Source organism: Pelobates fuscus, chromosome 2 (genome assembly GCF_036172605.1).
Source record: "Pelobates fuscus isolate aPelFus1 chromosome 2, aPelFus1.pri, whole genome shotgun sequence".
In the NCBI taxonomy this organism is placed as follows: Eukaryota; Metazoa; Chordata; class Amphibia; order Anura; family Pelobatidae; genus Pelobates; species Pelobates fuscus.
In genome coordinates this window covers 175,149,305-175,162,164 of record NC_086318.1, presented here as the reverse complement: position 1 = coordinate 175,162,164, position 12,860 = coordinate 175,149,305, and the positions used below count along the sequence as shown (strand labels likewise).

Below are 12,860 nucleotides of genomic sequence, written 5' to 3'. Positions count from 1 at the left end.
ACATCCCTTATACACAAATACACACTGCTTCCACTACACACAAACACACTGCATCACCTGCACAAACTGGTATCCCTATACACTACATACCATAAGCACACATATGAGATAACACATAACACATCCCCTACACACTCCACTCCCTGTGAGCGAGCTCATGGGTGGGTGGGTGGAACATATAAGTGGACTTATGAGTGGGCCTTATGGGCATACTCACCGTCAGGCACTGGGGCCCAGACCTTGAGCTGTGTAAGAGGCCCCCAAAAAATGGAGCTGCTTCCAATTCTCCCAGAACGTTGAATTTTGTGACCACAGTTGCAAACAGCCTCCAGAGGTCCTGTTCTACACCAGACCAGTGGAGCCAAACTGCAGCCCATCATCATCCTCATCTAATTGTAAGTAGGCAATCTAGTATATTATTAGTGACACTAATCTATAATTTACCTCACATTAAAGGGACACTATAGCTTAATGAAGTGGTTCTGGTGTCTATAGCTTGTCCCTGCAGGCTTTTTAATGTAAACACACACTGTGTGCAGCACTGGCGTTAGTTCATATGGCAGATCATATGGGTGGGGCATTGTGATGTCACATGGGGGGGCGGCAAATTTATATTTTGTCTAGGGCGGCAAAAATCCTTGCACCGGCTCTGATCCTGGGCAGGTGCACCAGTCTACTGGTGACCCACAGGAGGGGAGTGCACTGATTGCACTGCACTCTCCTCCTGCCCAGACCCGTCTTGACCGCAGTGCAAGTGCCCTCTGCCCCTAATTTACAGTGGCTCACACTCACAACAAGCAGTGCCTAGAGCCCTTTGCAGAGACGGAAACAAAGAGGTTCTGCGGCAGCTGGCCGTCCTGCAAGCATTACATTAAACAGCTGTTCCCCATGCAGCCACAGGTGGCGTTGTGCTGAGAGACTGATTACTCTTCACTTCCTCCCAGCCTACAGAGCAGCGCATGGGGGAGAGAGAGGAGGAGGCATGATTTAATCTTACAATAAATCCTCTAAGCAAACCTTTATAAATTTGGGGGGATCAGCTCTGTTTCCACAGTTTATTGGTGTTTACTCTGATGTCTGTATTAATATTGAGGGATGTCTAAGTAGTAACATCAGTGTGTGTCAGCAGGGCCAGCCGTTAGGGTGGGCAAGCTGTGCGGTCACGCAGGGTGCCATGACAACAGAGGCGCCCGGCGGCCAACACAGCTCACAAGTTGGGTACACCAGCATATTTAATTTAAACGATTCGCTGGTGGTCCACTGGTGCGCACCAGCAGTAGGTGCAGTCAGATCATATCCTCTCCCTCGTGGTTCCGGCGCTCAGTTAGTGAGTCAGAGCACAGGCTCAGAGATTCTCAGCCTGGCTCTGACAACATTGAAAGTCGCAGCCGTGAAGGAGCGGGTATGGCAAAGAGCTACTGATTAGCCTCATATCAATATCCATTATAAAACCAGAAAAAGGTGGGCATGGATGGTGAACTGATTTGGTGGCGCAATGGGCCACTTGACTGGTTTTGCCCCCCAGGCCTAAGGCTGCCAGCCCTCCCCTGACCACACATATATATGTATATATACACCTCACACAAATAATAGTGTATATAGGTTTCCCCACACTGTGCCAGTTATTGCATTGTGTGGGGAAAGTGCACTTCTATTGGCTATCAGAGTGCTCTGATTGGTTGGCTTGTAAGGGTTTTCTCCACTATGATAGATCAGTCTGTGGTTAGCCCTAATGGAGCGAAGATTAATTAATTTGCAATTTTTTTCTGCATTTCTTTTTTGCGAATCAGACGTCATTTGAATTTTCATTATTTGCACCAGTTATGGATTTTAATTTGCCCTTTTAGTTTTTTAGAGGTAATAGGTTTATTGTCCCCCTTCACTATTATTAGTAGGTATGGTTATATATTTTTCAGGTTTGGTGGTAAGGGAATTTGTGACCTCCAGTCACTTAATGAGAGGAAGAAATCATCAATGTTGGACCAGTTAGGAAAGCATTTGGAGGCTAGTGTGCATGTATGGCAAAATATTGCTCCACCAATCAGATGGTATCTGTTATATTACATGTTAACGCTGCAAAGAACAGCAAAGTTTTCAACTGCAGGGTTGAAAGAGGGGGCACATGGCACCCAGACCACTTTGTTGAGAGGAAGTGGTCTTTTAATGTGACAGACAAAGCAGTAGGAGGTTTGCCCTCTTAAGACGACACAAGTAACTGTCCATCAATGTGCTTACCGTAAGTATACCATCAATAGTAATGAGTCCTTATCAGTATATCAATTTAAGTTGCATAGAAGATATGTACAATATGTAAGAAATCACATTGTGACTGCTTTATGTATCGTTCGTCCAGCTGACAGTACATTGAAGCTGTAACTATGTTTAACCATCAAGCATTATCCACAAGCAGCAAGAGTTCAATGTCTGCAAAATCTGCCACTGTGTTTACTACCTGCTTTCCTTATCCCATTAAAATTTAAGATTTACAAAAAAAAAACAATTACAAAATTATCAGATTTAAACGGTTCATTAAGAGTTCAAAAGGACGTCTATTTTGTTATCTGCTACTAAAAGATATTGACCTGCATTAGAAGACAAATTAAGGAGTTTCAATACTAATTGATGCAAAAAGCTAAAGTAGTTCAGAGGCGAAGACAAATTATTACAATTCCCTAGTGACCACTTTAATCAGCTCTTTTACATAACACTGTATAAGCAGATCTATTTATAATCTTGTTCAGAAACAATATTTCACTGACACAAAATATCTTATTTTTATCCCTTATATATTTCCTATTACTTAAAGCACATACAGCTTTTCAGGTTCATTGCAGGGTAACAAATAACCGAGTTGTCATTAAGAAAAAAACATTGTAAACACTTTACAACCTAAAAACAATAAATTTCCACTGTCAGTGACATAAAACACTGGCACCCCTTGACATGTTAATAAACTCTGTACTGTTTTAAGTGTCTTAAATCAAGCAACCTGCTTACGGTAGGTGTTTATTAACTTGGGATGATTAAGTACTATATAATAATTTCTTGTATTCAATATGCACAATGTCACTAAGCCAGGGGTGTAACTAGAAATAAATACTCTGTGTGTTTTATATCAAAGACCAAGAGTGCTTACAACAACACTGAGCCAGAACACTGTAAAGATTGCCAACCCCCTTGGAAAAAAAAGAAAAATCCAAGGCCAGTGGGGATGAGCACTGAACTTCGAACAAGTCTAAATGGTCTCTTTAGGGACACACTGGGTTATTCAATTTAGTGTGAATTGTTGGAAATTTAAAATGAATTCAAACTGGATTTCAATTACTACCTAAAACAGCCAAATTAAAAAAAAAAAGAAACGTCAACTATATATTTAAGTTCCTAGTTTAGCCTTAAAAAAAATAAAAATTGAAATTCACGTTGAGTTCACTTTGAGATTCTGGTAATGCACACTTGTTAAAACTGGAGCAATCAGCAGAAATATCTCATGATTTTTATATTTCTATGGGGATTATTCAATATTTAACTTGGATAATATTAGGGTTGTAGTCAACGCCAATATGTTTTGAAAAATAAAAAATAAAACCAAACCAGATTTTTTTTTTAATGGAAAATTAGTCATTTGTGTTAGTGTGGCAACAACATAGTGTGAACAGCAATTATTCTAAAACTACATGCAGCACAAATTTCCTAAAAAAACCCCACAATTTATTAATGAGCCACCATCACTCTACCTGGTACCAGAGCTTGTAGTGCTCACACAGGTAACAATATATTGGTTAAAACAGAGCTTTTCCAGAACTCTTCTAAGTAAATTATAATTTTATACTCACTAAAAATGTTGGCAGTTTAACCAACAATTTCCATATTTTACGCTCAGTGGTCAATGGATTATTGTATATAAATAGGTCCTTGCAAATGGACTTGCAAGCTGTAAATAGTTATTAAAACTAAAAGAACATGTTACTTATGGTACAGCAAGTTCGGAGAACTGAAAATGCTTTGTCGAAAGTTTGCAGCGCTGATGTGAATACAAATGTGTTGGATTAATTTCCACATTGAAATGCATCAGAATGAACTGTATTCTCTTTTAGATAAACTGATTGTTTTTGCTTACTTACATTGTTCAAATGAGCAAGTTCAATTTCCACCACAGAATCGCTAGCTTTAGGCTCTGGATGAATAGTCACCACAATGATCTTCGAATTCACTACAGTAAAATTTCTAAAGGAAGAAAAAGGACAGCAAGGAATGAAAATCATACTAAGTTATCATTCAGAAATAACAAATTAAATAAAGGGTTTCTATTACCACTACCTTTTTATATTACAAATTATTATTTTCTTTGATCACTTTTGTAACAAAGCACACATTAGCAACATTTGTATTATTTACAATCTTATTTTGAATATAAACTTTTGTTACAGGTGACAAGTGGTGCAACGTGAAATAATAGTGACTCATATTACCTTAACAACTATAGCTTATGTTATGACTCTAAAATTCTTTCTATGCAATCTTTCACCTTAACACACTTACATTATTAGCTTCTATTTAATCTACAGGTTCCTCGCATGATGACCGCTACAATACATTTTAGTGGTTATGGTGCTTGGAGTGTCCAACTAAGAAAGTGTAGTACCATTTGGAAATATTAATGCACATGCTTTTGTGAAAGATCCACTTGCATCATACTATTTTGTTTCATCGTACATATGAGTAGTGTGTGTGTTAACATATTAAAAATATATTTTTTTTAAATCAAGAAAGCAAAAACATTATACATATAATAATAATATTAATAATGGAGACAATTTGAATGTGTTTGTGATGTAGTTAGACGATCCATATAAGGAAAAAATAAACAGGAAGAAAGAGCCCAAAGTCCACTTGTAAATGGATTTGTATTTTTATTTTTTTTTACTTAACTAATGCAAATGTGAGTATGCCCAAGAGATCAACCACCTCTCTCAATGCATGGCTTGTGATGAAAGGCATTACATCCCTTTTGTTTCATGCTATTTGTCAGTCAGTATACTATACACTACTCGCAGAACTTTGTTGATAATCAGAGAAAGCAGTACACAGCGTATTACTGGTCCTTAGAGAGGACAGACTAAACACAAGATAATAGAAAAAATTGTGAACGGAAACAAGCCAAGCTCCAGATTACGCATGTACGGAGAAATAAGAAAACAGGACCAGGACAGAGTAATAGAGATACACATCATTGATGAAACAAGCTAAGACCAGTTCCAAAAAGTCAAAAACACAATGAAAATGGACTAATCAGAAACCACAATGAAAACCACAGTGGAAACCATGACAGGGAAGGATTATGGGACAAAAACACAATTTATATGTTTAGGTACACTTTGATTGCTCCACAGCTGCCTGGAAAGGGAACAGCACACCTCACTTACATAAAAAGGCACACACCGTGTGTGTCTGTTATACAAACCCAACGGCTTTTGTAAAAAAAAATATCTTTCCTAATTCTATCATCAATTTTGTAACATTATCTATTTTAGTTAAATGTGTTGTTATGGATATGGATGTGCATTTTCTGTCTTAAAAATAGCAGCTTTTGGGACTTCATATAATTAATTACAAAGAGAAAGATTCATAGACCCAATTTTTCAAAGGCATGTGGATACGTAAATAGTGGAGTGTATATAATTGCGTTTTACATCAACGTGACCCTTTGTATTTGGAAAGGTCAAGCTATTGTTATAGTCCTATTATTTTCTTAAGATCAGCTGTAAATTGTGTATATCACATGCATAAATCTATGAAATATCTAAAATGTTTTTTATTAAACCATTTTACAATATAATGTATTGGATTGAAGCATTCTAATTTGCTTTGCTGTTGTTTGGGTTATATATTTCATACATTTTTGAAAATAATATTACTCCAAGAAATATGTATGTCTGTGAATTGCAAGAGAACATGCTATAACAGGAGTAGCTAGCACGGAAATCTCATGTTGTTATTGAACTAAAACCCAATGACAGACAGAATTTGTTGGGCACAGACTTAGTAAGACACATAGGAGTTGTAGTTCAGTAACAGATTGAGTGATAACCAGTGGTGTATTTAGCCCCTGGCAAACTAGGTAGGAAGGCTAGGAGAATTTTTTTAAATTTTATAATAATATTAATAATCATACTGAGTGTGTGTGTGTGTGTGTGTCTGTGAGTGTGTGTATGTCTGTGAGGGTGTGTGTGTATGTGTGTGTATTTGTCAGTGTCTGTCATATCAGCAAGAGTCTGTTTTTCATTGAGTCTGTGTTTGACTATCAGTGTGTGTCTTTCAATGAGTGTCGGTGTTTTTGTGTCTGTCAGTGTAGGTGTGTGGGTATGTCAATGAATGAGCATGTGTTAGATCAGGGAGTCTATGTCTGTCAGTGACGTATGTGTACTTGTCATTGAGTGTGTGTGTAACTGTCAGTGTGTATCTGCCAGTGTGTATCTGTCAGTGAATGTGTGTGTGCCTGTCAGAGTGTGTGCATAAAGGGATACTATAGGCACCCAGACCACTTCAGCTCATTAAAGTGGTCTGGGTGCAATGTCCCAACCCCCTTTAACCCTGCAAGTTTAATTATTGCAGTTTCTCAGAAACTGCAATAATTACCTTGAGGGGTTAACTCCTTCCGCCTAACTAATGCTGGATGTCCTCGCGCTGTGCATGAGTACATCCAGCTTCTGCTAAATCCCCATAGGAAATAATTGATACAATGCTCTCCTATGGGGAAGCCTAATGCAAGTCCGGAGGAGGAGCCTGACCCAGTGCTGAGGGACATCAGAGCTGGATAAAGGTAAGTGACTAAGGAGTTTTAACCCTGTCATTGCCAAGTTGGGGAGGAGAGGAAAGGGGGCACTATAGGGAAATATAGTGCCAGGAAAGCTTCCCTAGCACAATAGTATCTTATTGAAAGGAAATGCATAGTCTAAAGAGGAAGGGGTAACTTCTTAATTAGGAAGAGGTGTGGCCTTCACCGGTAGGGGTGGGGCAAATTTAGACTAGGGGGTGCCCAGGTTTAGTGATGCCTAGGGCAGCACAAAACCAAAATACACCACTGGTGACAACTATTGGTTAACCTACTGTTTGCTCAGTTGGAATGCTATTTTTTATTATTTATCAATGTTAAAATCTCATGTTCACCCTATGCAGTATATAAATAATCACAATTCACACAAATTTGGGCTGATCAGCAATTCTGGTGAAAACCCAAGTCCAAACCAGTACACAAGCTAACCAGCCAATGGGCAAATAGTTAAAGCTGCCAGTGGAGATCACTATGACACTTACATTAATAAAAGGGGTCTGAGTGGTCTGATAAGCCAAATAACATAGATCTCTGACTGAGCTTTCATAGCATAGAAAAGTTATGAGAAAGAAAGTACATGTAAGGCTCACAGACTGAGAAAGTCTATTTCCTTGTGCCAGCACTATGAACTGTTTAGGACTTGGCCCAATATATTGTATACTAAAAAATACCAAGGAAAGCCCTAGAACTGTCCTAGCACAATATATACTACAATGGTTACAACATATTTTTGCAACAGGCTTTAAGGAAATATGTATAACGTGACCACCAACATAAAGCTCAAAAGAGCTTTCTAAAATTCCTTGGCTGTCAAGCTATACTCCAGAGGTAAACTAAATTTGTACTTGTGATAATACATATTTGAACAATGATAGAATAAAAAAATATTCAGATATATTACATAGTAGTGCAAACAGCATAAATAGGGCTGAGGGGTAGGAATATATTTATGTGAAACTGCTAAATAATATAAATCAAATAGCTACATCTTTACCATGGAAAAGGCCTTAGAAGGGGTTTTCCCACCTTGCAAGCACTTTCTGAGCTGAATTCACACTGCATCACATTGATTATTTTTATTTAGTATGTTTTTTTATTTTTTTCCAAAGTTGTATTGTGACTTTATGAATTTTTATTTGGCCTTTTTTTGGGCAAAGCAAATACATTTTATGGGTGAGGGGGTAGGTAAATTTTCTTTAATTGTGATGGAATTGACTAGTAGCTTGGGGTTGCCTAACCACCGGGGGTGGAGGGGCACTTAAGTACTATTGGAGGGTGGAGAAAGGCATGTCCACTGCACTTCTCTATTTAGTTAGAGACCTCATACACCATCAAATCTTGCGGGCTAGGATGAACACTAGGTCCCCATCTGTTATCACAATCACTGCCCGATGGGTGGGGAATGTAAGGGAACACTAGCTCACCCCCTTTACCAATATTAGAGCCCCATCCACCACCCATGGTTGGCCATTTACTCGGCTCATGAGGCTTTGACTGTTCTCCGGTGGGTCAACATCATCTAATTTTTTAGCCGTTGAAGGGTTCCAGGCTCTTGCGCCCACCATGGACTCGGTATTCCACTACATGGGACATGTCTTGTGTACTCTCGCTTTTTGGGTCTTTTAATCGGGAGCTCTCTTTGCGTCAGTAATCGGTTGGTCGGCTCAGCTGGTCACCCTATTTTGTCTAATTTTTTTGCAAGAGGGTTTCTGCTTTGGATTTTGAAGCACCCTTCTTCACTACAGATAGGTGGTCTGATAAATCACAGCTTCTTTTAGATCAGATAGATGTTCGGGCATGTGTGCATCATTTACCTGGGGAAGAGATGGCAGCAGGAGGCACTATGTGAAGAAGGAAGGCCGGCAGAGGGAGTGTTATGCTCTGGGAAATGTTCTACTGGATATGTTTGGTCCTGGCGTTTATGTGGATGTTAATGTGACACTAGGCAGGTGGTTTTAATATTGTGGCTGATCAAGATATCTTTATTAAATATGCCAAAGTGTTGATCACTTCTCACTAGATCTGTAAATAAAATCAACACACAAGTGGCTGTCACTAAGCATCAGTCGTCTTTTTTTTCTTTTAATAATGGTGCCACAAAAGGAACAATATCAATCATGAAACAAAAGAAAGTTAATTAATTGTTAATTATTGTTTGCTTCATGATTCACCCATGTAGTGTTTCAAAGTTACTGAATTTGGAAGAACCATCAATCAACTAAAATTCGGGCAAATCACAATTTGTTTGAAAGCGAATGCAGAACTTAAAAAAAAACAAAAAAACAGCATATATAATGGGTCCCATGATAAATGCATACATGTGTATTTCAGAAAACAGGTTTTCAGTGGATACATACAACTAACCCATCAGTTAAATTATATCTTTCTAAAAAGATGGCATTTAAAAAGTATTATAGCAATCAGCCTCGATGTATATAATTGTATTAGTGATATGAGAGAACTCTCATACCTTCTCCCTGACTGTAGGAATGGTATGATCTTTTAAACTTCCTTTACTGTTTGGAAGAAGTAGAGGGGGTTGCCATTTTGAACTCATTTACAGTCATTAAGTATATGGATTTGGTGCCTTGGGGAATAATGTTCCTTTGACACCTGTGGGAAAAATTGCTATGTATTGCTTTTATATATGACCCAACAGACTGACTGCAATTAGACTTTGTAACCATGAAGGTAACAATTTAGATGAGAGGTAAGTCTTTCCTCTTTTTGTCAATGTCCATCTTTTTCATGTATTTTACTCCTTATCAGTTGTTTTGTCTCCTTTTTATGAACACTGACTTACAGACAGTAACCCTAACACGTTTCCATTTGCTTCATTCCTCACTGCTTTCTCTCTGTTCAGTTTCTATAATTCTGCTTGTAAAATATTCAAAATCCTATCATGTCTTATTATATTATTAATATAATCTTGTTAGGAAAGCTTGTGATAATCTCTGCGTATATTACTTAACATAAATAGTTTTAGATCCTTGGTGAAAAGTTTGACAGCATGCGTATTCATAAGAAAGTTTACTCTGTTCATAATTGAATTTTATATATTCAGTTTAAGAAACAAAAAAATCTGAATAATGTTAGTATATATATATATATATTAGATGTATATTAGTCTTATGAGTTTTTTATATTTTAAATATTCACTAAATGAACTGGATTTTTTTTCACACATTAAATCTAAGTTCATGTCTAATTTTGCTGAATAGATTTTTTATTTTACCACATTTGAATTATAGGAAGTATAATTATTGTTTCTGCTTTGAATAATATAATTCACATTATAAAAATGTATGACTTAGGATGTCATTATATAGAATTAATCTACAGACTTAATATAATCCAATTAAAATTCAGCATGATAAACCTACTGCATTTAATGGCATTTTATATGAGATCGAGTTGAAAATTATGAAGGTCCCTGTTGAAACATTTTATCAAAACTCATGTAATATAATCATGAATGCAACAATATAATATATATATATATATATATATATATATATATATATATATATATAATATATATATATATATATATATATTAAAATTCATAAAATAAGTTGACAGTGTTTTGCATTTGTAAAGGAAAAAAAGTATATGCTGTAGATAATTATTAATCTGAGAGAACATAAATTAGTTCAACTTATACTTGTTCATTGTATAGATTTTTCTATTTGGCAGCCATTTATCATACTTTGGAATTTATATTGATGGCCTTGAAATCTCCTACAACCTACCCCTATTGGCGCAGGATAGATAGATTTTCAAATATATGATCCTCAGTCAAATAGACCTCAATTTAATATTAATGGATACGTTTTCCAAATGGTTTAATATTTTCGAATAAACATTTTAAATTATTTAATATTATGAAAAATATTACAATGTTGCCATATTTTAAGATATATTTTTTGTATATGATATATTTGAAACATGTTGAATGTTGAACATGTTGAAAAATTATCAACAAGGGCTAGATAGATATTGATGGAAAAAGCATCATAGCAGTCACATAAGTAGACAGAAAAAAGTCATATTGGGATTGTAAATATTTAGGATATACCCCAAATAGTATATGATAAAATATATTTAAAATATACAGCCCTCGTCTATTCAATGCATGTTCCTTTATTTAGGCCATCAGAGAAAAACTTATATAAAATTGAAAAGACCAGGTCAACACTTTCCCAAGGTGGCAGAATAATGTTATTTTAGCAAAAAATGGTAGAGGATGTGTTGGCCCAAACATCTCTCTCTTTGTACACAAAATATACCAATGATCCTGAGCCCTAGCAATTACCATGCCCAGTTAATCAAGGACAAACCCAGCAAGTTGTCAAGCATAGTATTTACTCCACTAGTAGTGGCAATTAGGTCAATCATTCATATCATGAACAGTATTCCCACGCGTCTAGAAGTTAGTAATATGTAAACAATTTCCCCTACAATACTTTTGCACCAAAATAATTAGGTGATGTCATTTTGTTAGAAGGTAATTTAAATGACTGATATGTATAGATAGTCATATGTGCAAACATCTTCAGTACAAGCACGCCTATACATTGTTACACTACTGTGTTTTGCATAGAGAAACGTTCTAGCCAATACTAGAACATACAAACAATATAGGAAATGGTCTACTGACTTTTTGTCTGTATAGTTGTCTCAGTTAACATATTGCAAAATTACTGTACATTAAATACATGTTTTTCCATCTTTCACTCCCGCAAATGATATTATAATGAAAGTGCAAAACCAATTCCAACAAAAGACCCTCATCCCAAAGTTTATACTTTTTGGATAGTTCATTGTGGATAAAACTGTACAATTCTGCAAAACAATCCTAGAGTGTCCTATGAGCTTTTATCACAAAGCCATGTTTGTTCTCTCAAGGATGCATTCAAGTACAATAGTGATTTGGGCTCTTTACAAATGAAGCACCAGGAGCAGAAGGCAGAAGATGGAGGTACCAATCATAGAATGCTTTGGGTAGGTATAGCGGTATAGCTCTCTTTAGCTTCTCCCCCTCTCTGTCGTAATACAAATGGACATATCACCTTGGGGGCTTGGAGTCTTATACACCTGGTCCATAGTGGACAATGCTGCTTTAAGTAAAATGAAAGTGAATTAATATATGTGTATGTTTGTGTATTTGTGTGTATATATATATATATATATAGAGAAAAAAGCAATGAAGGGAGCACACTAGGTCTTCGTAATAGTGCAAAGTTATTTACTGCATTCCAAGGAATACATCTCTGTGTTATACAAAACAATCAACGTTTCGACCCTGCTGGGTCTTTATCAAGATCTTGATAAAGACCCAGCAGGGTCGAAACGTTGATTGTTTTGTATAACACAGAGATGTATTCCTTGGAATGCAGTAAATAACTTTGCACTATTACGAAGACCTAGTGTGCTCCCTTCATTGCTTTTTTCTCTATATATAACGCGGGATTGCACCTAGGCCCATATACACATTTGAAAGTTTTTTGTAAAGGAGGAGTGCCTGGCTTTTGGATTTTTTCTATATATATATATATATATATATATATATATATATATATATATATATATATATGTAGTTTGAAGTCACTCACAAAATACATGAAATGTCAAAGTTGGATATTATGAATTTTAAATAAAATAGTAATTATATCTTTCAAACTTTGCTTTAATCAAATAATTTTCCATGTGCAGTAATTACAGCCTTGCAGGTCTTGCAGACAATCTAATTTTCAATTTGTTGAGGTAAGCTGAAGAGATTTTACTCCGTGCTTCCTGAAGAACCTTCTACATAATGAATAGGCTTGATATTCACTTCTTACTAACCATATAGTAAAATTGCTCCCACAACAGCTCAATAAGGTTGGGATCTGGTGGCTGTGCTGGTTACTCCATTAAAGACAGAATACCAGCTAACTGCTTCTCCCCTAAATAGCTCTTGCATAGTTTGGGGCTGTGCTTTGGTTCATTGTCCTTTTTTAGGTGTAAATTGGCTCCAATCAAGCAC

The 12,860-nt window shown here is 36.4% G+C and overlaps 1 protein-coding gene across 6 annotated transcripts in view; it reads right to left on the bottom strand.

The window, feature by feature from the left end:
• ADGRB3 (adhesion G protein-coupled receptor B3) overlaps positions 1 to 12,860 on the bottom strand; it is an 880,860-nt gene that overhangs the window by 327,097 nt on the left and 540,903 nt on the right. For all 6 annotated transcript variants that reach the window (XM_063442965.1, XM_063442970.1, XM_063442966.1 and 3 more), the window contains one exon: positions 4,122 to 4,224. In XM_063442965.1, the coding sequence (XP_063299035.1) occupies positions 4,122 to 4,224 (103 nt within the window). The remainder of the gene's footprint in view (positions 1 to 4,121; positions 4,225 to 12,860) is intronic.